General features: G+C 51.3%; 1 protein-coding gene across 5 annotated transcripts in view; it reads left to right on the plus strand.

Annotated features, from left to right (window-relative positions):
• Positions 1–24,431, plus strand: part of FBXL20 (F-box and leucine rich repeat protein 20) — a 38,901-nt gene that overhangs the window by 6,918 nt on the left and 7,552 nt on the right. For 3 of the 5 annotated variants that reach the window (XM_038162862.1, XM_038162861.1, XM_038162863.1), the window contains exons 2-10: positions 9,352–9,413; positions 16,432–16,486; positions 18,655–18,729; positions 19,388–19,482; positions 20,568–20,636; positions 21,560–21,655; positions 21,888–22,014; positions 22,441–22,515; positions 23,425–23,555. In XM_038162862.1, coding sequence (XP_038018790.1) covers positions 9,352–9,413; positions 16,432–16,486; positions 18,655–18,729; positions 19,388–19,482; positions 20,568–20,636; positions 21,560–21,655; positions 21,888–22,014; positions 22,441–22,515; positions 23,425–23,555 — 785 coding nt within the window. Of the gene's footprint in view, positions 1–1,154; positions 2,512–7,086; positions 7,110–9,351; positions 9,414–16,431; positions 16,487–18,654; positions 18,730–19,387; positions 19,483–20,567; positions 20,637–21,559; positions 21,656–21,887; positions 22,015–22,440; positions 22,516–23,424; positions 23,556–24,431 lie in introns of those variants that run through there. The other 2 variants (XM_038162865.1, XM_038162864.1) reach the window with 2 other exon arrangements.

Here is a 24,431-nt window from a genome sequence, read left to right on the forward strand (position 1 = left end):
CCTCTGAAACGCTCTTGCTATATTTTCAGGGGGTTCGGCTCTTTAGGGCTGATCCTTTTGGGGCTCTCCCTGCTCCCTTTCCTGCTCCTTGTGCTCCCAGCTGGGGCTTTGCTGTTCCGAGGAGTGGAGGTTGTGCAAACAGAGGGACACAAACAGGGCAGGGAGCAGGGAAAGCTTCGCTCTGACTCTCCTTGAAAGAACTGATGTAACGCCGTGGAATCTGATTTTGTATGGGAAGAGAAACTGTTGGTGACATAACCCAGGGAACACCTGAGGTGGCACAGCTGCAGCAGGTTTATTTTTTGATGGTATCTAACAATGTGGTTCCTGTAAAAAATAAAGATTTTGGGAGAGGGGGGTGTCCCAGCTGATGGATTTTCCATATTCCTGTTCACTCCTCCACCCTCATTTATTTTTAATTTCGGTGTCGTGCCACGTCACACGTAACACTTTTTAAACCAGGGCTGCGTTTGGGCAGGTGAATAATAACAAACTGGGAATGTCTTTGGTTCAGAGTGGTGGTTGAAGTGATGAGATGGGAAGAGATGGAAACCACAAGTTGTGCTTCACACCCCCATGTGCTGCTGCTGTGGCTTGAGCAGAGGGAAGAGGGATTTGGGGAGATTTGGGGCAAAAATGGGTCGTACAAAAGGGGCTTGGCCCAGGGAGACTGGGGAGGGTCCACCAGGAAAATGGCTTTTGTCCTCAGCCTGTGTGACCTGACAGGCAGCTCTGGTGTCCCAGTATTGTTTTTATTTTTATTTTTATTGCTATTTTTGCCCCAGATAGGATTCACTTCCTTCTCCCTCTGGCAGGGGTTGGGTGGCGCTGGGGCTGTTGGCCCTGGCAAAGTGCTTTTACAGAATCCCTGCACATTTTGGCTTGGAAGGGCCTTAAAGCTCATCCAGTTCCAGCCCCCAGCAGGGGTACAGGACTTTTCCCATGATAAGGAAAAAGGGGAGGGTTTTAAACTAAAAGAAGAGACATTTGGGTATTGGGAAGGAATTCCTCCCTGTGAGGGTGGGGAGGGGCTGGGCTGGAATTCCCAGAGCAGCTGGGGCTGCCCCTGGATCCCTGGCAGTGTCCCAGGCCAGGCTGGAGCAGCCTGGGACAGTGGGAGGTGTCCCTGCCATGGCAGGGGTGGCACTGGATGATCCTGAAGGTTCCCCCAACCCAAACCATTCCATGATTTCGTGTCTGACTCCATGGAGGGTTTCCTGGCTGCTTCTGGGGATGAGCAGCCCAGGGATCCCTGGGGTCACTTCCCTGCCAGCTGCTGGTTGGAGCAGCTCCTACAAGGGACATTTTGGGGGCAGAGGTGGCCCTGGGGACAGGGGCTGTGCCTGCGTGGCGGGGAAGGGGCTCGGGGCTGGCACCCAGGGCACATGCCATTTCTTGGGGACACCGTGGTTAATTGGGGCTGGGACTCTGCAGTAATTACTGTTTGTGCTGGCTGCCAGCTTCCTTTGAGTCACAGCATTGGGAAAGGCGGCCCTGGGAGGGTTTTCTCCTCCCTGGTCCGGGGTGAAACCTGGATCTGCACGGCCCTGAGGAGGAGCCAGCCCCCCCTTATTGGGGTTTGGGCATCCCTGCCTGATCCCACAGTTCTCTTTGTGACAAATTCCCCCCGTGCCCTTCCCACCTCAGCTCAGGTGGTTTTTTTTTTATTTGTCACCATCATCTGACTTTATTTCCCAATATTTATGCCAATGATCCCAGCATTTTCTTACATAATAGCTGGATACAAACCCAGCAGTGAAAAAAACACCTTATTACCAATAATAATAATAGTAATAATGGTAATATTACCAGGAATAATAACAGAATTGCAGGTGCTGGGGAGGGGCAGAACTATAATTTATCAGAGCAGCTTATTTGAATTGTGATGAGCCTCAGAGAGCTGGGTAAGTCTTGGCTTCAGGCTGAAAATACTGAATCATGGCTCGGTTTTTGAGTTTGATTTTTTTCTTTTTTAATCCATTCTAAGTGTGTTTGTAGTAAATTGTTGCCCTGCTAAAATGAGCTGGTAAAAAGACAAAAAGAAATGCTGGCAGTGGGTGTTTTGTGGGCAGGGACTGTGCCACGGGCTGTCCTGGGGAAGTCAGGAAATCTGTGTCTTATTTATACTCTTCTTTTTTGGGTCTGGATGTTGTTCTTATGGGCAGGGCTGTGTATTTCAAACCTTGGCAGGTGTGTGTGAGAAAGCAGCAGCGTTTTTCCATCAGAATCTGGTGCTGGGCCACCTCAGGTGTCACCTCAGGTGTCACCTGTGGGGAGCTGGGGTTGGAGCAGCCCTGGCGGCAGGGATGGGGTCGGTGCTGCCCAGCCGTGTCTGACGCCGGGGAGGTGTTTTCTCATTCAGCTCCAGGTACAGCTGGTGGGGAATTAAAAATTCAAACGCCAGAGCTGATTAAGGGCGAGCTGCTGCCTCCCTGAGCTGTGCCCAGGCTGCTCCAGCTCCTGCCAGGGCCACCCGGGAGGAGCCGCTCGGATGCCGCCGGTGGCCCTCGGGTAACTCGGGGCTGGGGTTGGGGTTCCAGCTGAGCACAGGGAGGCCTTTGGGGTGCTTGGTGTGGGGAGAGCTGTCTGGCAGCCAGGACTGGAGGAGGAGAACAAAACAGGTGAACAAAAAGAGGCCGAATGTAGCTGGCAGCATATTCTGGAGGGGATCCCTTTCAGTGGGGTGTGGACACGTGGCAGCTGAAATGGGAGTTGTGTTTCACACCCCACTGTGCTGCTGCTGTGGCCTGAGTAGAGGGGTTTGGGAAGCAAAAATCAGTTGGGGCTTGGCCCAGGCCCCAGGGAGACTGGAGAGAGGGTCCACCAGGAAAATGGCTTTTGCTCCTCAGCCTGTGTGACCCGAGAGACAGCGCTGGTGTCCCGCATTTTTATTGCTATTTTTGCCCCAAATAGGATTCTCTTCTCCCTCTGGCAGGAGTTGTGTGAATGGGTTTGGTGATGTTGGCCCTGGCAAAGTGCTTTTGCAGAATCCCAGCACATTTTGGGTCGGGGTTTTGGTATCTCACCTGTGCCTGTGGAGTTTTCCTTTCTGGAAGCAGCAGCACTGAGGGATTTCCCTCCAGGGCACTTCCTGCACTGAGATGTGCAGCAGGGAGAGCTTCGTCCTGGGCTCCATTCCTGTAGGCTTTGACTGAGGTCTGGATCACTGCTGGTTCAAAAAATGCTCTTTATTTAATGTGTCCCAAATGCAGGCTGGGCTCAGGTCGCTCCTCCATCCCAGCAGGAATTTAAACTTCCCCAACCAAGCAGCCCATGCAGCCCCCTGCCTATGCAGCTATTTTTAGGAATATTAAGCCTGTAATCAGCCTTTTTGCCCGGGGTTTATTTCTGTTTGTCCTGCTTAGTCAGGATTTTGCCTGAGCAGAGCTCTGGTTTGGAGCCAGAGGGGCGAGCGTGGCCGGGGCAGGAGGGCAGCGCTTGCTTTCCTGTCCCTCCTGATCCTGACAGAGCATCCCCACGGCCACACCGGAGCCTGTGACAGCCCTGCCTCATCCAGCAGCCAGCCATTGCCTTGGAGACTTCATGCAGATTCAACCGGATGGGTTTTTAAATAAAATAAATAAAATTCCCTGTGTGAGCACAGGCCGGAGGGAAAATTCCCTCGGTGGGAGCTGCTTGTGGATGTAAACAACTTCATTCTTTGGATGGCGTCCTCTGAGGAGCCCTTGGATTTCTCTGTCACTTCACTGTGACTTATCTGTGCAGTGTAATATTTTCTTTGCCTCCAGGAAGGCAGCTCAGCCTGCTCCAGCTGCTGCTTCCCAAAATCCTGCCCAGGGAAGGCAGCTGATGTCTCTCGTGTCTCTGTTGTTTGAGCTTTGTCACAGCGGTGGAATTTTCTCCCCAGATGAGCAGAACTCGAGTCAAGGTGTCAGTACATACTGAGCAGGCTTGTAAGAAGTTGTCTCAGAGCTTCACTGAGCTTTTCCAAAGGAAATGCTGAGTGAATTCCACATTTTTCCTGTTGTTTTGTGGTTGGTGCTCAGCTGTTTGCACTAGACTGGGGTTGTGGGTGAGGTTTGCTGTGACTCTTGTCTTGTGTCAGTGACTGTCCTGGGATTGTTCATCTCCGTGTGGACCATGACAGATCAAATTCTACCAGAAATCCTGGAATTTGGGCTGGGAGCCAGCAGTCTTACAGCTGGAGAAACCTCCCAGTGCATCTCAGAGTCAGAGTTTAAACTCCAGAAATTCACACTGAGCTTTCAGAACAGAAAAGACTTCTGGAGCTCAGAAGGTTCATCTCTAAAGTGTCTTGATACAAACTGAGTGGGCTGTAAACTCCAAAATATTCAAGCTGTGGATGTAATCCTGAATTTCTGCCATCAGTGCTTGATCCCCCACCTTTCCCAACCTCAAACTCGTTTCCAGAGCGCATGATTTGCTCTCTAATAATTAATAATTGCAGCCTGTTTTCTGGCTTGCTTTGAATTGCTGAATTTCCTGTGGTTATGTGCAGTTGTGGAGGGTCTGGCCAGCATTTCCTCGTGGACGAGGGCTCACAGAGCCCTGGAATATCCTGAGTTAGAGGGGGCCCATGAGGGCAGTGAGCTCCAGGCCTCACAGCAGCTGCACTTTCATCCTCAGCACACCCTTACCCACAACTTTGTCATCCTACACGGTTTCTGTCCCAAAAAGAAGCAAGTTGGGGGGGGTTTAAAATCAGAATATTTACTAATATTTAATCGATTATGATTTTAAATTCTTCATTGTTTCTTTGCTATGAGGTTTCCTCAGCATAGAGGCGTGCAGCACTTTGTTGCTTGTGTTTCTGGGAATGTTTCTACCTTTTATTTCCTGCCTGCCTCTGTGGGTGTCTCTTGGTTGGTTTTGTACAGAAATGGGTGTCACCTTCCCCCCTGGGTGTCCCCTTGCTGTCCTTCCCCTCTCTGTGGTGCCCTTGTGCTGTGTTGGTGCTTCCCAGGCAGCCTCAGGCTCTCCAGAGGTGCCAGAGCTGCTGCTTTTTCCCTGGAGTGAACGTCGAGGTGGATAATTCTGTCTCTTGCTGTCACAACCCACCCAGGTGCCTCCTCTAACCTTGCAGCCACTAATTCCCTAAAGCTCCGAGTTATCTTCATCCTTTTTTCTCCACTGAGCTTTGAATTTTCTGCTTTCGAGCGTTTGGATTCAGAGCTGACCCTGTGCCGGCTTCTGAAATTCCACCAGGAATTCCAGGGGCAGGACGAGGGGAATGGCTTCAAACTGATAAAGCAGGGCTGGGTTGGATGTCAGGGAAAAATTCCTCCCTGTGAGGATGCTGAGGCCTTGGAATGGCTTTTCCAGGGGGGGTTTGGGGCTTTTCCAGAGGGGGTCTGGGGCTTTTCCAGGGAGGGTTTGGGCTCACTTGGAAGTGCCCAAGGCCAGGCTGGACAGGGCGTGCAGCACCCTGGGATGGTGGCAGCTGTCCCTGCCCATGGCAGGAGTGGCACTGGGTGGCCTTTAGGGTCCCTTGCCACCCAAACCCATCTGTGATTCCATGAGCCAAGTGCTGCCGTGGGTTTTGGAGCCTGCTCTGTGGCACTGCCACCCCAAACGAGTGGCAGCAATAACGCCACCGAGCTGTGCTTTGTGCTGGAGCTGTTCACCCCCCTGGCCCAGCTGCTGTCCACGTCCTCCTGTGCAGGGACACGCAGCCACTGCCAGCTGTCCCAGGGCAGGGTGACAGAGCCCTGGTGTCACCGAGGCCTGAGCAGCAGCTCTGTGGGCGGGGCAGTGTGGGAGCCAGCCCTGCTCAGAGCACATGGGTGCAGCCACTTTGGCACATTTTGGGTGTTCTCGGGGCAGAGGAAGGGTTTTCAAAGGAAATGGCCAGTTGCATGTTGTGCTGAGTGTGAGGCTGGGAGAGCTCTGCCTTTTGGTCACTTTTGTCCGTCTGTTTTCATAAACTTCCTTAATTCCAGAGTTTCATGTCCTTGCTTGCTGTACCATTGTAACTTTTTCTATTTCAGGCTTGGCAGCTGCTGCTAGCTCTAGTTTTCTGTTCTTTCTGTTTCCAAGGCCTGCTTTTGCAGCTTTCTGGAGCTCTTCTTACCTTTGTTATTATTTCCCACAGCTTTTACCCATCTGTTTTAATAAACTTCCTTAATTCCATAGAATTTCAGTCTGGTTTGAGTTGGACCTTAAATCCCATCCAGTGCCACCCTGCCATGGCAGGGACACCTCCCACTGTCCCAAGGCCCTGTCCAGCCTAGCCAGGGATCCAGGGGCAGCCCCAGCTGCTCTGGGAATTCCAGCCCAGCCCCTCCCCACCCAAAATCTTCCCAAAATCCCCTCCCGAGTCCCTTTCTCCATCTGCAATCCCTGGGTCTGTGAAGTTCTGCAATCCCAGAAGGATTTGGGCTGGAAGGGACCTCCAAGCTCCAACGTCCAGCCTGGCCTTGGGCACTGCCAGGGATCCAGGGGCAGCCCCAGCTGCTCTGGGAATTCCATCCCAGCCCCTCCCCACCCTCACAAGGAGGAATTTCTTCTCAAAAATCCCATATGGCCTCACACAGCAGCAGAGTTGCTCCTTGCTGGAGGATTCTGTGTTTGGCACAGAATTGAAAATTTACACACAAGAAAAATGTGATTTTCTGTGCCCTGTCCAGAATAATTTCTTCCTTTGGACAACACCTGGTATTAAAGAAGATAGAAGAGATGTTAGGAGAAGCAAACTTGGGGCATTTTGGTTTTTTTTATCCTTTGAAGCATTTTGAAAGCCTGGAAGTCTAGAATAGCCTCAAGCATTTTTTCAGAGCTTTATTTTTGTATGGACTTGCCAGAAGGTCCCCATGTCCGGGGTATATTTAGCTGTACGTGCTGCCATGACTTAGCAAAATCCCAATGCCAGCCTCTTTTCACCCATCTGAAGGAATGCTGGAGAAAATAGGTCTGGAGATGCATCCTGGCTCTTGCCAGGGCTCCAGGGAGGGGGAATTCCAGAGCTGAGGTTCTCCCCTGGAGCCCATCTTGCCTGGGCCCCGGCAGGGTTTAAGTCCAAGGACTATTTTTAGTAAGACAAAAAAACAAACATTCCTTTAGATTAGTGCTGGTCAAAGGGAAACTCCTGCAGAAAGCAGGCTGGGGATGGGATTTGTGCTGGGACTGAGGTGAGATTTTCCTGCCGGGGGGGGGTTTGATGGGCAGAGTTCCCTGGGATCAGGCAGAGGAGGCTCCTGGCTGCTTCTGGAATCTTTGTTTTAACCCTTCCTGCCCTTGTTCTGTTCTGGTTCCTTTCTGGAAGTCTGTTCCTGCTCTCTGGTTGCTTTTTTGATTTCTCTGATCCTTTTTTTGGGAGGAGAGTCCTGATTTGAGGTCTGGGCAGTGGTGGGAAAGGAATCACATCTCTTTTCCCCATGAATAATTCCTCTGCATTCCTCCTCCATTAGAGCTCCCTCCACGATTTCCTCCATCTCCTAATCAATCAACTAATCAATTTAATTAGCTGGTCCTGTCCCAGATGTGCAGGTGCTGCTCTCCCAGCCTTGGGAATGTCTGTCCCCACCCACTGTGGCTCCAGAGTCCCCTGGAGGTGGGAGGGAAGAGCCCTGGGAGCTGTGTGAGCTGGGAATGGCAAAAGCTCCATTTAATTAGCAGCTAATTGGGCTGAGAGCTGCCGGTCTGCTTTCTGCTCAGGACTTGTGATATTCCTGGTGGGAAGTGGTAAAAGGGTCTGGGGGGGAGCAGTGCTTCTGCTGGCTGGCATTTTGGGATGGAAGTTTGAGAGCTCCCACTCCAGCACCGTGCTCTGGTGTCTTGGGATAGTTCAAAAGGAAGCTGGGATTTGGGAGCACAGCCTGTGACTCTGAAACCCTGGGGTTTGCTGTTCTCTGGGGGGATGGTGTTCCTCAATTCCCAGCTTTCCATCACCAAATGGAGCGTTTAAAGGGCCACTCAGTGGCAGCACATCGGATTTTCACACTGGATTTCAGGTTAAGCTGTGGTGGGATTGGATCCGTGCTCTGGGACAGGATATTTGGGATGTGATGGGATTGGATCCATGCTCAGGGACAGGATATTTGGGGTGTGATGGGATTGGATCCATGCTCAGGGACAGGATATTTGGGGTGTGATGGGATTGGATCCATGCTCAGGGACAGGATATTTGGGGTGTGATGGGATTGGATCCATGCTCAGGGACAGGATATTTGGGGTGTGATGGATCCATGCTCTGGGACAGGATATTTGGGGTGTGATGGATCCGTGCTCAGGGACAGGATATTTGGGGTGTGATGGATCCATGCTCAGGGACAGGATATTTGGGGTGTGATGGATCCATGCTCAGGGACAGGATATTTGGGGTGTGATGGGATTGGATCCATGCTCAGGGACAGGATATTTGGGGTGTGATGGGATTGGATCCATGCTCAGGGACAGGATATTTGGGGTGTGATGGGATTGGATCCATGCTCAGGGACAGGATATTTGGGGTGTGATGGGATTGGATCCATGCTCAGGGACAGGATATTTGGGGTGTGATGGATCCATGCTCTGGGACAGGATATTTGGGGTGTGATGGATCCATGCTCAGGGACAGGATATTTGGCAGGTGCTGGATTTTCCCCATGGCAAGACAATACTAAATCTTAGAGCTGTTTTTATTTAGATTCTTCTTGTGAGGCTTTTCTCTCTGATTTCCTTGGGACTCCTTGGTGCACCGGGTGTTGTCCCTGGGTTTGGAGGGATCCAAGAACCAGCTCTGGCCTCGTTGCCTTGGCAGAGCACGGAGCTTTCCCAGCATTATCCCTCCTCCTGGTGCAGCACCAAAGATCTCAACTGCCTTTAAACCATTCTCGGTGCTTTTAAAAGCAGTCCTGTTTGTCCCAGAGCTCCTGAGGACTGGGAGAACATTCTGGGGCACCTTTTCCATCACAGAAACCAGCCCTGCTGCAGCTGCACCTTCCTGCTCTGTTTGGTGGATATTTGGGCTGCTGGGCCCCTCTTTCTCTCCCCTGCAGCCCCTTGGCCAGATGTTTGGTCTGTGAAACCTCCCAGTTTTGATGTGTCCGTGCCTTGGTGCACCCCCCAAAGTGCTGAGGGAGCCTCTCCAGTCAGTGCCAGCTCACCAGCACATCCTGATCATCATTTACTTCACTGGAACAGCTGCAAATCTCAGTTTATATTTCATCTCTCAATTTACAGAGCATCTTTGCACCATGTTGTAAAATATTTTGATGTAGTGCTCCATCCAGCTGTAGTCCAGGACCTGGAAAGCTGCAGCACAAAGTTAGGAATTTCCTGATCCAGATATCTGGAAACAACCTTATTATAACCAACCACTTCTTCCCTGAGGTCATGCAGGGTTTGTTCCCTGGATTTGGAGCTAAATTGTGCCATTTTTTGTGTTTGCAGATGTTCTCAAACAACGATGAAGCTGCCATCAACAAAAAACTGCCCAAAGAGCTGCTGCTTCGGTGAGTCCTCCCTGGACACCGGTGGGTTGTTACTTGCATCCAGGATTTTGCTGCCGTGCTCCCAAATCATGAGCTTGGATCAGGTCACTCATAAAGCCAGAGGCAAACAGAGGCAGGCCAAAGGTCTGTGGCAGCAGTTTGTGCTAAGTGGGATCCATTTTTGGGGTTTTCAGTGCTGGGTTGATTTGCTGGTTGCCTGTTTGGTGAGTGGAGGAGTGAGGATTCTCTCATTAATCCTCCTGCTGGGGATGGGCTGATGTGGAGAACAGGATTCTGCTTCTCTGAGGGGTTGAGGTGAAAGCAAAAGTGAATCCCTCTGCTCCAGTTACACTCGAGTGGACTTTGTCCTGTCCCTTGTCAATAGGAGCCAGATGTTCATCCTGGCAGGATGGTCCTGTTGGCACACACCAAACAGGTCAGACTTGGTGGATTCTTGGGGTTTCAAAGTCCTTCAGGATGGTCCCATTGGCAAACACCAAACAGATCAGACTTGGTGGATTTTTAGGGTTTCAAAGTCCTTTAGGGTCTCTGTGGATAATTCTACCCTGTGGGAAGCAGGAAGGGAGTGTGGGGGTGCTTGTCCCTCATTTTGGGCTCTGGAAGTAGAGCTGAGTTTCAGTGCTTTGAGCTCAGGTGTTGGGCTGGAAATGGGAAAAGCAGAGGCAGGAGGAAGCTTGAATTATTAACAGCAACAACGTTCTTACACTGCAAGAAACTGGTTCTGTCAACACTCGGTGACAGTGCAGTCTGTGGGGAGGGGAGTGTGACCCAGGGAAGTGCTGCTGCCTCACTGCTGCAATGAAAGGAGCAGGGAAAAGGGATGGCTGTTTAATTTTCAGCACTGGCTGCCCTGGCAAGGCATTTCCCACCCGGTTCCGTGGGCATTTCCCACTTCATTCCATGGGCATTTCCCACCCGATTCAGTTGCTGTTTCCCACTTCATTCCATTGCTGTTTCCCCTCTGATCCCATCTCTTTTATTCCAGTATCCTCACCCCAGAGCTCAGTGTGTGGCTGTTAGAGCCCTCCCTGCTGCCAGGGTGGATATTTGGGATTGGGGCCTGGGAAATGATTGTCCACGGATGTGGAGATCCCTGTGTGAAACCAAAACCTGGGACCTGGGAATGAGGAGCAGGATGGAGTCCCAACCTCCACAGGAGGAGTTTGCACAGGGATTTGCAGGTGGCAGCTGCTGTGCTTGTCCTGAGCCGTGGCTGGGATGTGGAGCAGCAAAAGAGTGGCAAAAAATTGTCTTTCTGGATTTTCTGAGATGATTTTCTTTTTCTGATGGGAGCAGATACAACAAACCTGGGCTTTTTCCCTGTGCTGAGGTGACGAGGCAGGGGTAGGTTGGGGACAGGTTGTGAAGAGCCCTGATGGGTGAGGCAGAGAGTCTGTGTGGCACTGGGAGTGTGGGGAACGGGGTAGGGAGGAAAAGGTTGGGTGGTGGAATGTAAATGGGATTTTGCGTGGATTTCAGGGGAAGGAGAAGTGTGGGGGCATGGGGATCCCAGGAGCAGAACCTTCCTTGGAACTGGGTGATGCTTCTGACAGATGGAAGTGGAATCATCCTGAGTGGAGCCAGGAGCTGAGGTTTGGCTCACTGCTGTGTGTGTGAAGGTCCAGCCACCTCCAGAGGTGTCCCCTCCTGGCTCTCAGCTGGCAGGGGACAGAGCTGGAGCAGCAGTGCCAGGACAGGGATTGGTCACCACCTGCTGGAGCTGGGGCTGCCCCATCCCTGGAAGAGTCCAGTGCCAGGCTGGACGGGGTTTGGAGCCACCTGGGATAGTGGGAAGTGTCCCTACCCGTGGCAGGGGTGGCACTGGATGAGCTTTAAGGTCCCTCCCAAGCCATTCCCTGATTCCATGAACGCTGCTGGACAATTGGAGCAGGATTTGTGGCAGGAAGGAGGGAAGGTCCTGCAAGGAGCAGGGAATTGCATCAGGACAAGCCCCAGAGTGGCTGAGTTCCCACACTGTGCCTCTTGTGTCCTGCTGTCCCTGGTCATCCCAACCTGCTGGAGAGCAGGGAATTGTTCAGGATCCGGTGGAACCGAGGGGAAATCAGGAGTTGATAAATGTTTAAAGCTCATAAGTAATGGTTTGGAGAGCTGGAATTCACTGTTAGCATACTGTGAAAATTAATTACTGTGCATTGACAGTGCAGCCTTTGAAAGAGAAGCTTGGATGGGTTTTCTGCAGGAATCTCCTGTAAATGGGTGTCACTGTGTGCAGGACAAAGGCTGGTGTGTTTGGGCACTGCTCTGTGAAGTCCTGTCCCCGCTCTGGGCACTCTCAGACAGCCTCGGGGTCCCCTGTGTGTGGAGTGAAAGCTGCACTTGGGCAAAATAAAGAGGAGGAGGATGTGAAAGAGGAGAACAGCAGCCTTTGTTATCCCTAAAAATACAGGGATGGACCAGGAGGGGGGTGCTCCTGAGGACATGGCCCTGTCCCGTGTCTGGGATGCAGTGACATCATGTTGTGTCCCACCTGCCATGGGGACGCTGTCCTGCTTGTCCAGGGTGTGGTGGTCACAGAATCCCGGGATGGTTTGGGTTGGAAGGGACTTCAGGGATTGTCTGGTTCCATGGGCAGGGACACCTCCCACTGGCCCAGGCTGCTCCAAACCCCATCCAGCCTGGCCTTGGGCACTGCCAGGGAGGGGACAGCCCCAACCCCAGCAGCTGGTGACCAATCCCTGTCCTGGCACTGCTGCACCTGTCCCCTGCCAGCTGAGAGCCAGGAGGGGACACCTCTGGAGGCGGCTGGACCTTCACACACACATCAGTGAGCCAAAGCAGAATTCCCTGCACTGCCCCCTCCTTCCCTGGCTGCCCCAGCTCCTCCCTGGGCACTGACTCCCTGAGGTGAATCCGTGCTCGCTGTTGGCTCCAGCTGTGGTTGTGTCCCCAGAGAGACATCCTGTCCCTTTTCCTTGCATTTCCCTGGCAGGGGTGGTCTCTGCCGCCCTGCTGAAGGAGGTGGCACCGCCAGTGCCGCACAGCTCCTGCCTGGCCCCAGCAGGATCAGCCTGCAGGAACTCAGCTGCTCCTGCTGGGTCACAGGCAGGTCAGGCAGTGTGCAGCTCTCTCCTGGCCTAAGCAGCTTTGGCTCCCTGCTCTGCCCATGCCCAGCTCATGCCCAGGCTGGCTCTGCCATCCCCGCACCCTGGCGAGCTGGAGTTGTGCCCGTGGGGAGCTCTGAGTTGGCAGCAGAGCCAGCGGTGGGAGCAGGGCTGAACTGGGATTGAACTGGGATGGTGGGGGGGTTGCTGGCACAGGTTGCTGTTGATAATTTTAGAAGGCTGAAGGTCTAAGCTGGCTCACCTCAGAGCTTGCAGCATGCAGGGATTTCATGAGTCTTGACCCTAATCTAATTACAGCAGCAGTGGGAAAGTGAGGAGTCCTAGAAACCCCTGAGTGGATTAAGGGCTTGAAACCTGAAAATTGCTCAAAGTGAGTGTGTTTTACCCAAATTGTGCACAGCTGAGCTGTTCAGACAAAATCAAACACACGGGGAGTCCCTTTGCAGTGAGACAATTTAATCTGCTGCAATTCCAGATTTAATTCCTGTTTGGGAAGCTCAGCCTGCCTTCATCTGTGATCAGTGTTTAATGATAAAGTTAATTTTATGGATTATTTTCTCCACTGTGGACTCTGAAGAATAAAAGGACAGATGTAAAAGGGCTCAGCAGGCAGCCGTGAGCAGGACAGGAATCCTGTTTGGGTGGAAAAATAAATGTTCCAGCACGGTGCCTTTGGGCCTGTTAATGCAGAATTGGGAAAATCATTCAATTAGTGCTGATCAGCCTTCTGCTGTTGCTCAGTAATTCCTTGTTTGTGGGGTTTGGGGTGTTTTAGTGTTGTCCAGCAGTTCCTTGGAGAGGGAAAATCCATCCTCGGGGCTGCAGGGGAATTCCCAGCTGGGGTCACGGTGCCTGCTGCTCTTCCTGGTCCGTGGGGAGCAGCTGGATCCAGTTCTGCAGTGATGAAAATCCACAACCAAGGAGTGCCTGCTGTGGAAAAGTCCTTTTTGCAGCCTGGTTCTCCTGAATCATCCACTCAGGGTCTCCACAAGCGCAGGAGAAGCTGAGGGAGCACTGGGAGAGTCCCTGGAGCTCCTCAGAGCTGAGATTCCGTGCTGGGGAAGGCAGAGGGGTGAGGCTTTGGCCAGGGGGAATCCCTGTTGATGCCAGGGGAGGAGCAGGAAGTGGAGGAGAGTTTATCCCACATCTTCCAGCCCTGAGAGGGGGATGAGGTGATCACTAACAGTCAGGGATTCCCATGGAGCAGGGAATTTTAATGAAAATAGAGACAGCTTCCATTGTGAGTGACCCACTGAATGTGAAGTTTTATTTTCTCCTACGACAGGAATTTGAAAGTAAGAATTTTCCCCAGCTTCTCTCATTCCCAGCATTTCCTGGTGGTGTTGTGCATGGACATGGTGCTGAATAAACCCTTGGACATCAAATAAAACGACACCAGGCTCAGGGGGAGCCTTGTCTGTAGGCAGGGAGGATGGAAGTGCTCTGAAATCCAGAATTTGGGATTCCTGACAGCATTAAAGTGCACTGGGCTCTTCTGCAGAGCTTTGGCCCAGCACATCACTGTCAGATTTGTCTCCTGCTAAGATCAGAAGTGCCTGGAACCCCTTGGATCTTAACCCCTTAACTCCTTGGAGCCATGAGCATCCCTGGGAAGGGCATGAGCACAGGAGGGAGTGTTCATCCTGATTTAGCTGGGTGCTCCTGTGTGATACCTTTAGCATCAATAAATAATAAATAATTATAAATAATAATAAATAATAATAAATAATCTGCTTTTACCCTCCATCAGGAACACCCTTTTCCCCCAATATTGGTCTTAATCTGATAAATAATCTGCTTTTACCCTCCATCAGGAACACCCTTTTCCCCCAGTATTGGTGTTTCTGAAGGGCTTTTTCCAGCCCTGCTTCTCAGGATGCTTGTGGCTGACAGGATTTGCCTTTTCTTTCGGGTGGCCTTCAAGTTGAAAATAATTAAATCAAAATATTAAAGCACATTGTGGTTGAACTCTTGTATTATCTTTGCAAAAACTCCGGTTTTAGAATTGTTCCCGAGGGGAACGAGACCTTGATGTCCTCCCACCCTCCAGTTGACCTCGTCTGTTTTGGGACACGATTGTTTGAATAACCATAAACCATCAAATGCCATTGAAACCCCATGGAATTTCCCCGTGGAATTTTATACACTATTGATGGCTTGGTGCACACTGGGAGCTTTCCTGCACCTCCAGCTGGGGGTGGGATGTGATCCCCAGGGCAATCCTGGCAGTCTCAGCTGTGGCATTCCCTTGTCCCACTAATAACCCAGCAGTCCTGGCTGTTGGCTGGGTGTGTCCTGGCCCAGGGTGCCACTCAGGAGTGACCACAGTGTCATTGTCCCTCCTGGCCGAGCACATCTGGCTCTGCCAGTTGTGGAAGTGCAAAATCCTGGGATGGTTTGGGCTGGAGGGGATCTTAAAGCCCATCCACTCCTAGCCCTGCCACTGTCCCAGGTGGCTCCAAGCCCTGGGACACGTCCAGGGGCAGCCACAGCTTCTCTGGGAAACCTGTCCCAGCCCCTCCCCACCCTCTCAGGGAGGAATGTCTTCCCAATGTCCCATCCAGCCTTGCCCTCTGGCAGTTGAACCCCATTCCCCCCTGTCCTGGCGCTGCAGGCCCTTGGAAATGTCCCCTGCCCATCTTCCCTGTCCCCCTTCAGGTGCTGGCAGGCCACAGTTAGGTCACCCTCAGCTTCTGGTCCCCAGGCTGGCCCAGCCCTCCCTGCCAGCAGAGCTGGGATCCTCCCTGGGCTCACTGCTGGGCACCCAGGAATGATCTGGGCACCAGAACCGGTCTGGAGTGGGTGATGGGGGATGGCACTGCCCTGATCCTGGAGTGGGTGATGGGGATGGCACTGCCCTGATCCTGGAGTGGGTGATGGGGATGGCACTGCCCTGATCCCGGAGTGGGTGATGGGGATGGCACTGCCCTGATCCTGGAGTGGGTGATGGGGATGGCACTGCCCTGATCCCGGAGTGGGTGATGGGGATGGCACTGCCCTGATCCCGGAGTGGGTGATGGGGATGGCACTGCCCTGATCCTGGAGTGGGTGATGGGGATGGCACTGCCCTGATCCCGGAGTGGGTGATGGGGATGGCACTGCCCTGATCCAGAGCTGGTCGTGAGGGATGGCACTGCCCTGATCCAGAGCTGGTCGTGAGGGATGGCTCTGCCTACTTTTGGGAGCTGGTAGTGACAGATGGCTCTGCTCATTTCTGGGAGCTGGGAATGAAGAATGGCACTGCCCTGATCCCAGAGCTGGTCGTGAGGGATGGCACTGCCCTGATCCCAGAGCTGGTCGTGAGGGATGGCACTGCCTACTTTTGGGAGCTGGTAATGGGGGATGGCACTGCCCATTTCTGGGAGCTGGTGGTGAGGGATGGCACTGCCCTGATCCAGAGCTGGTCATGAGGGATGTCTCTGCCCGTTTCTGGAACTGGTAGTGAGGGATGGCACTGCCCGTTTCTGGAGCTGGTAGTGAGCGATGGCACTGCCCTGATCCAGAGCTGGTCATGAGGGATGGCACTGCCCGTTTCTGGAGCTGGTAGTGAGGGATGGCACTGCCCGTTTCTGGAGCTGTTGCTGACGATATTGGAGTGTTGGGTTCTCTCGTGGGTGGACTCAGCCCAGCTCCCTGCTCCATGTGCTGGCTCGGGGTGGGGCTCCTGCAGGGGTCCCTGGGTGAGCAGTCAGTGCTGTGGGTCAGACCCACTCCAAGGTGTGAGCTTTCTGCTTCCCAGTGGCTCCATGGCCGTGTTTTGTTTCCATTTGGGAGCTGCTGCCTCTGCACTTCCTTTCACAGTTCAGCTTTCAGCCAAATCACAAAGAAGTTTTGCTGTCCCAGTCCTTTTTTTTTTCTCTCCCCCCTTTGTTTTCCACATCCCCTTTTGTTTTAAATGTCAATAACCTATAAGGTATCTCTCATCTCTGTTCCAGAATTTTCTCTTTCCTGGATGTGGTCACTCTGTGTCGTTGTGCTCAAGTTTCCAGGGTAAGATCCTTCCTCTTTCCTGGTGGATTTCAGCAAGGGGCTGGATTTGGGTGACAGTCCTCCCTCTCCAGGGGGTTGGGCCAGGGAGCTTTGTGCCACTCCGCTGGGGTTATTTAGTCCCCTGGAAGTCCTGGAAAATTCCCATAGCACCAGTGAGGGGGAATTCCAAGCTGGAGTAGCATTTTCCAGTGTCCTAGCTACAAAGGGGAGGGGGCTGATGTTTTGCCCAGAACTTTCCCCTCATTCTGGGTTTTACAACGAGCTCACCCTGCTGAAACCCCCAGCGTGGGATGAGCCCAGAATGGCATCCTGAGAGTTTTGGTGGAAATTTTAATTCACAGAGACCCTGCACAGTCAATGAAAGTTCATTTTCTCCTTGGATGTAGTTGGAGTAAGCACGGAAATAGAGTGAGGGGTTGTTTTATCCTTCATGGGCTTCAGGTAATGAAACCCAACTTGGATTATTATCTGGAGCTGCCAGATTTATTCAGGTGCTTTTTCCTGCCAGTGGCTGGTAACTCCCAGGGGAAGCAGCACAGCAGGGGCAGGCTGGTGATCCAGGGAAGGTGTTCACCATCCTGCCTGGGTGACACCTGCACAAACCCATCAGTCCTGGCTGCAGACCTCAGCCACGACTGATTTCATTGCTCTAAACACATTGGAATTAAAAAAAAAAAAAAAAAACACTTCAACATTGTTAATTGAAATCCCCAGCGTGGGATGAACCCAAAATGGCATCCTGCGAGTTTTGGTGGAAATTTTAATTCACAGAGATGCTGCACAGTCAATGAAAGTTCATTTTCTCCTTGGATGTGGTTGGAAATAGACTGAGGAGTTGTTCTTATCCTTCATGGGCTTCAGTTAATGAAACCCAACTTGGATTATTTGCCTGGGAGAATCCCTCCAGCTGGACTGGAAGGTTCAGTTTTTGGAGCTGCCAGATTTATTCAGGTGCTTTTTCCTGCCCGTGGCTGGTAACTCCCAGGGGAGGCAGCACAGCAGGGGCAGGCTGGTGATCCAGGGAAGGTGTTGGAGTGCTGTGTTCACCATCCTGCACAAACCCATCAGTCCTGGCTGCAAACCTCAGCCACGACTGATTTCATTACTCTAAACACATTAGAATTAAAAAAAAAAAAAAAAAAAAAGCTTCAACATTGTTAATTGCATTTAAAAATTCCCCAGTGAGGTGTCTGGGCACTGCAGTTGTCACCTGAATAACGCAGGCTGTGCAGGGAAGGAGCTCCCAGCTGGGATCCAGCACAGCAGTGTTGGCCACGCTGGGCTGTCAGGGATTCCTTGCCAATGTCAGGGTGTTCTCCTGGCCTGTCCCAGCTCCTGTTCCATGGCACAGCACGGGGAGTTCCTGCAGGGATGTGCAGGAAGGTTCTGGAACGTTCCCTGCACCGCCCATGGAATTATGCAGCCACTGGGGCATTTCCCACTGCTTTTCTCCTTTTAAGGGCCATAACCAGCCCTTAAAACAAACACCAGCAGTGAGGTTTAAACCCCAGAAACTCAATTAATGCTCACTTCTGTCATCTGTTGTAACTCTGCGCTAACTCCTGCCCAGGAATTGCTGCTCTGCTGGGGAGGAGCTCGGTGCAGGTGGGATTTGGGAGGGGAAATCCCCCTGTGTTCCACCTGGCCCTTGCACAGCGCTGCCTCCTGGTCATTACAAGATCCCCTCGATGATGGAACTGAAACTTTAAAATCAGCTCAGGGCACGGCAACCAGCTCCGAGTTCCTGCCTCTCCTTTGGAGCAGGAGCCACGGGAGATTTTGGTGATTTAAACAAAACCCAAACCCTTTGGCACTGCAGCTCTGGGGTGCCCTGGGGGGACTCACCTGTGCCCAGGTGTCCTCTGAGGTACTGGGGAGGAAATTCCAGCCAGGAATGTGCAGATTCCTGACTCACACCTGCACCTCCCAAGGGAGTGGAAGCAGCCAGGGCACCTCTTCCCTGGCTGGGGGACTCAGAATTCTGAGTTTTGAGGGCACCAAGCTCCCTGCCAGTGCTCCTGCTGCCTGCCATCACCTGTTGCTTCTTCCCCACCTGGGACAGAATGTTGTTTCTCAGAGGAACAAACTGTGACTAGGTCCCCACTGACCTTTTTTTTAAATTTTTTTTCATGTTAACCAGACCATTTCCATTTTTTCCCCTGCTAAAGGCATGGAATGTTCTGGCCCTGGATGGCAGTAACTGGCAGCGAATCGACCTGTTTGATTTCCAGACGGATATTGAGGTATAATTAAGTGACACACAAACCCATTTTTTTTCTTGTTAAAATGTAATTACAGCCTAGAATGGATTAATACTCCCAGTGTAACCCTTTCTACCTTCCCCGGAGATAGAAATCATTAATTTCAGTTCTTCAGCTTCAGGGAGTCTTTTTGGCAATCCATTCAGCTTTTGAAAATGGACAGGATTCTCTATCCCTGGCAAGACTTAAAGGTTGTAATGGAAAGAAAACAGTTTTTGTCTGTTCTGAAAACAGAAATTAATAGAAAAAGTACTTTTTTTTTGGGAAAACTGCTGCTTGTATGGAAGAGAATTGAAGCCACTGCTCCTTGCACGCAGATCAGACCATGAGGACCGAATGTCTGTTGAATCGTGGCCTGAAATATTTGTACCTTTAATACCAAAAATTGAAACTGAAGATGATTTGGGAAGGACAAGGCCCAAATTGTCCTTAAAAGCTGCAGCTTTGGAGCTGCTTTGTTGTAGCTGAACCCGTGGGGTGTGGATTCTGCAGCAGCAGTGGGGATGGAGGCTGAAAATTCATTTTTACCCCCTAAGCACCATTTTCCCTTGAACAACAATTCGTTGTCAGTGTGCAAAATGCTCACTTCAGCTTCCCGAGGGTCCGGGGGGTTCTCACGTGGCTCCTGTGTCTCCCCCAGGGCCGAGTGGTGGAGAACATCTCCAAGAGATGTGGGGGATTCCTGCGGAAGCTGAGCCTGCGGGGCTGCCTGGGAGTGGGGGACAACGCCTTAAGGTACCCCTGGAATGGGCTGCAAAGGCAGGACTGCCATTGCTCTGGGAAAAATGGGAGCATTTGTCCCCACTGGGGAATAAAATGGGGAGGATTTATCCCTAGTGGGGAATAAATTGAGAGGATTTATCCCCACTGGGGAATAAATGGGGAGAATTTATAGAATTTAACCCCACTGAGGAATAAATGGGGAAAATTCATCCCCACTGAGGAATAAATGGGGAGAATTTTTCCCCACTGAGGAATAAATGGGGAGAATTTATCCCTAGTGGGGAATAATTGGGGAGAATTTATCCCCACTGAGGAATAAATGGGGAGAATTTAACCCCACTGAGGAATAAATGGGAAGAATTTATAGAATTTTACCCCACTGGGGAATAAATGGGGAGGATTTATCCCCACTGAGGAATAAATGGGGAGAATTTATCCCCACTGGGGAATAATTGGGGAGAATTTATCCCTAGTAGGGAATAAATGGGGAGAATTTATCCTCACTGGGGAATGGAGAGGATTTATCCCCACTGGGGAATAAATGAGGAGAATTTATCCCTAGTGGGGAATAAATGGGGAGGATTTGTCCCCACTGAGGAATAAATGGGGAGGGTTTATAGAATTTATCCCTACTGGGGAATAAATTGAGAGGATTTATAGAATTTATCCCTACTGGGGAATAAATGGAAAGGATTATTTTATTCTTTCTTGATTTTCTTCTTGATTCTCTTGATTCTTCTTTCTTGATCCCTTTCTTCTTTCTTGATTTCATTTCTGATTTCCTTCTTGATTCCCTTGGGTTTTTTCATGGTTTTCTTGATTCTTTTTTCTTGATTATTTCCTTCTTGAACTTCTGCATTTTCTTCTTTTTTGATTCTTTTGTTGATCTCAATCCTGATTTTCATCCTGATTCCCTTCTTGATTTTCTTGATTCCTTTCTTGATTTTTTAAATTTTCATGGTTTTCCTCTTGACTTCCTTCTCGATTTTCTGTTTTCCTCTTTAATCAGGTTCGTAAAACTTTATGCTGACGTGTTATCAACCACCTGCAATCCCATGGCCTGACAAATCCAATGTTTTCCCTTTCCTTCACCCCAGGACCTTTGCCCAGAACTGCAGGAACATCGAAGTGTTGAACCTCAATGGTTGCACCAAGATCACGGACGCGTGAGTAAAACTTCCCTGGGTGCCAAAAAAAGCCAGCCCTGGGGGTGTGGGGGCTTTTCCATGGGGTCATGGAATGGTTTGGGTTGGAAGGTGTGGGTTTTAGGGTCGTTAGGATAAGGATGAGAGACGTAGAAATTTTGATTTTATGTTTTAGAAGGTTGGTTTATTATATTATGATATAGATTATATTAAAAACGCCCCACTAAAACTATAATAAAAGAATGCAGAGAAAGATGTATTGGAAGGTGAGACAGGAATAGGATGGAAAACTTAATAAAGTCTTGTGATTGACTGGAGAGTTTGAATTAGTTGTATCTTTGGTTATTAAGTAGAAATACTTAATATTGACTAATCAAGGAAGTACTGTTGCATTTTACAGTAGCAGATAGTTAATGGTTTATATTGTTTTTGAGGTTTTTTTAGTTTCTCAGGAGAAGAAAATCCTGACAAAAGGATTTTCATAAAATAGTATGGTTACAGGGAAGGACCTTAAATCCTTAAATCCCATCCATTCCCACCCCTGCCGTGGCAGGACAGCTTCTACCACCCCAGGCTGCTCCAAACCCTGCCCAGCCTGGCCTTGGGCACGGCCAGGGATCCAGGGGCAGCCCCAGCTGCTCTGGGAATTCCAGCCCAGCCCCTCCCCACCCAAAATAATCCCAAAATCCCCTCCCGAGTCCCTTTTTCCATCTGCAATCCCTGGGTCTGTGAAGTTCTGCAATCCCAGAAGGATTTGGGCTGGAAGGGATCTCCAAGCTCCAACGTCCAGCCTGGCCTTGGGCACTGCCAGGGATCCAGGGGCAGCCCCAGCTGCTCTGGGCACCCGTGCCAGGTTCCCTCCTCAGCCCAGCCTGCCCATCCCATGGGATTTCTGTGGCCTGCCATGACCCCACTGCAGGAGTGTCCCCGTGTGTCTCTTCCAGCACCTGCACCAGCCTCAGCAAGTTCTGTTCCAAACTCAGGCACCTGGATTTGGCTTCCTGCACCTCCATAACCAACCTGTCCCTGAAAGCACTCAGGTAGGGGCTGGCAGCAGGGGTCTTCCGTGGAATTTTAGAACCATTAAGGCTGGAAAAGACCTCTGAGATCCTCCAGCCAACCTCCAGAGCCTCCCTCTGGAGCTGGGCTTTGCCCGGCGTGCCCTGCTGGGTGTGGGGCTGCTCTGTGGCTCCCAGAAATGGGAACAGCAGAGCTTCTGGCTTGGAGCAGGATTTCTCCTGAGGCAAATGAGCTTTCCATGTGTGTCCCCAGCGAGGGATGCCCGCTGCTGGAACAGCTCATCATCTCCTGGTGCGACCAAGTGACCAAGGACGGGATCCAGGCGCTGGTGCGGGGCTGCGGGGGGCTGCGGGCCCTGTCCCTCAAGGGCTGCACCCAGGTACAGCTGGGAAACGGGCACAGCTGGGGTGTCCTGCTGCTCCTCAGGGTGTGGGCATGGAAATTCAGGCATTTGGCTTATTCCCTTCTCCAAAAACCCCACGGTGCTGGAGATCAGGTGCTGGGGTGGAAGTTCTGCAGCCCCGAGGAGTGGGACAGGGAATAAATCACTTGTGGAGCTGGAGAATCTTTTTATCCCGATTTTCCTTTTCCCACTGATCCTTTGGAGGAGATCACTGTGATCCATGGCCAGATCTGGGCTGGGGGGGGTTTCATGGCAGTCCTTTCCTCTGGCTGCTGTGCTCCTGATGGGGTAAAAGGCAGGAGCACTCCTGGTGCTGCTTTCCCCAGAGGAAATCCCCATTCCCTGCTGTCCCAGCTTTAATCCCAGTGCTCCCAGTTCCCATCCCTGTGGTTTCCCTTCCAGCTGGAGGACGAGGCCCTCAAGTTCATCGGTGCCCACTGTCCCGAGCTGGTGACCCTGAACCTGCAGACCTGCCTGGTGAGTGGCACTGCCCAGGATTCCCTTGTGGAATGTGCTCCATCCCCCTGCCCACGGGGCGCTTGTCACCAGCAGCTCCTTGGTGGCACTTCAGGGGCGCTGACCCCCACTCCTTTGCTGTGTCAGGGGTGTTTCTCTCTTCCCTCTGAACTTGTCTGTGGGATGAGCTGGGAAAATCCTTCCCATCAGGCGGGGCTGATGCTGCCAGGCCTCTCCTCTGGTTCCCCTGCAGAACTGAGCCTACCAAGGCACTTCTGTGCACAGAAGGGTCCTCAGCCAGCTCTGCAGTGCCAAAAATGGGTGTTTATGCCAAAAAACTGATTTTTTTTTTTTTTTGGCATAAACACACATTTTGGCATGGGCTCTCTGTCTGTGCCATTACAGTCTGACACAGGAACAGGGATGGATGGGCTCCCCGTCTCCAGGGATGGGATTGGATGGGCTCCCCATGTCCAGGGACAGGGATGGACAGACTCCCTGTACCCAGGGATGGACAGACTCCCTGTGTCTTTCCAAGCAGGAATTACAAAGCCCTACAGGACTCCCAGCACCTTCCCCCATCCCTCACCGGGTCCAGCTCCAAAACATTTCCCTCCAAATCCCTTTCCTAATATTCCCAAATCCAGCAAGATTTATCCTCCCTCTGCTGCTTTTCCATAACGATTTTGGGGTGAAACTTTTCCGTAACAATTTTGGGGTGAAATATCTCCATAATGATTTTGGGGGTGAAACATTTCCATAACGATTTTGGGGTGAAACATCTCCATAACGATTTTGGGGTGAAACATCTCCATAACGATTTTGGGGTGAGACTTTTCCATAACAATTTTGGGCCAAAAAAGAGCTGGAATTTGGAATTGGGAGAGGCAAATCCTGCCTGGATTGAGGCAGCTGTGGTTTCCCTGGCAGCAAATCACAGACGATGGGCTCATCACCATCTGCAGGGGCTGCCACAAGCTGCAGTCCCTGTGTGCTTCTGGCTGCTCCAACATCACCGACGCCATCCTCAATGCCCTGGGACAGAACTGCCCACGCCTCCGGTGAGTTCTGCCACCACTTCCCCCAGGGGACACTCAGCAGAGGCTCCAGCTGCTCTCTGAGCCATCTCACCCCCAAAGGTTTTCCCACTCTGAGCTTTTTTCTCCAGGTGTTTGGAACAGGTTGGTTGTGATTTTTGGGCTGTCCCCAAATTCTTGGGGTTTAAAAGAGCTCCCCAGCGTGGTGCCCACAGGCTCCATGTGCATCCATGAAGAAAATTTGGGATTGGGTGAATCTTTTCAGAGGTGCCAGGATGAGGAGCAGAAACTCAACCAGGACAAATCCCACCCCAAATTCCAGAGGAGGAATGGCAGATTTTGGCTTCTTTTTTTTTCTACCTCTGTCGAGGTCAGGATTGAAGGCACTGGAGATGATGGTTCAGGTTCAAACTCGGGTGTTTATTGTTTATTATCGATGTCTCAGCCTCACAGCAGGGAGTTCTGCAGTCTCTCATTAACCAGCTATCTCTTACAAGGCCTTTTAAGGCTAAACTATCCCATCAAGAAACAACACCTGAATTATTTTCCCTTTTAACCCAACAATTGATCACTCGAAGTCTGCAATGTGGAATTTTCATGTCCAGTTACAAAATACCACCCAAACCCATGAAGAAGAAGGTGAAGAACAACCTGTCTCCACCCCAAAACCTCCATTTGCTTCATATTTATTTCTATATTCTAAACCCCCAAACTCTGATTTTCCACCCTGTGATGTTACACACTTTAACCAACTCCACACCCCAATCCCAGCATGGGATCCATCTTGGAAGCCTTCTCCACAGCCTCAGGTCAAATGCAGAGTTCTCCTGGGGGTCAGAGGCAGCACAGAAATCTAAAATTCCAGCGTCCACAACTCCAACATCAGAATTCCTTCTTGTG

Source organism: Motacilla alba, chromosome 27, assembly GCF_015832195.1.
Source record: "Motacilla alba alba isolate MOTALB_02 chromosome 27, Motacilla_alba_V1.0_pri, whole genome shotgun sequence".
NCBI lineage: Eukaryota > Metazoa > Chordata > Aves > Passeriformes > Motacillidae > Motacilla > Motacilla alba.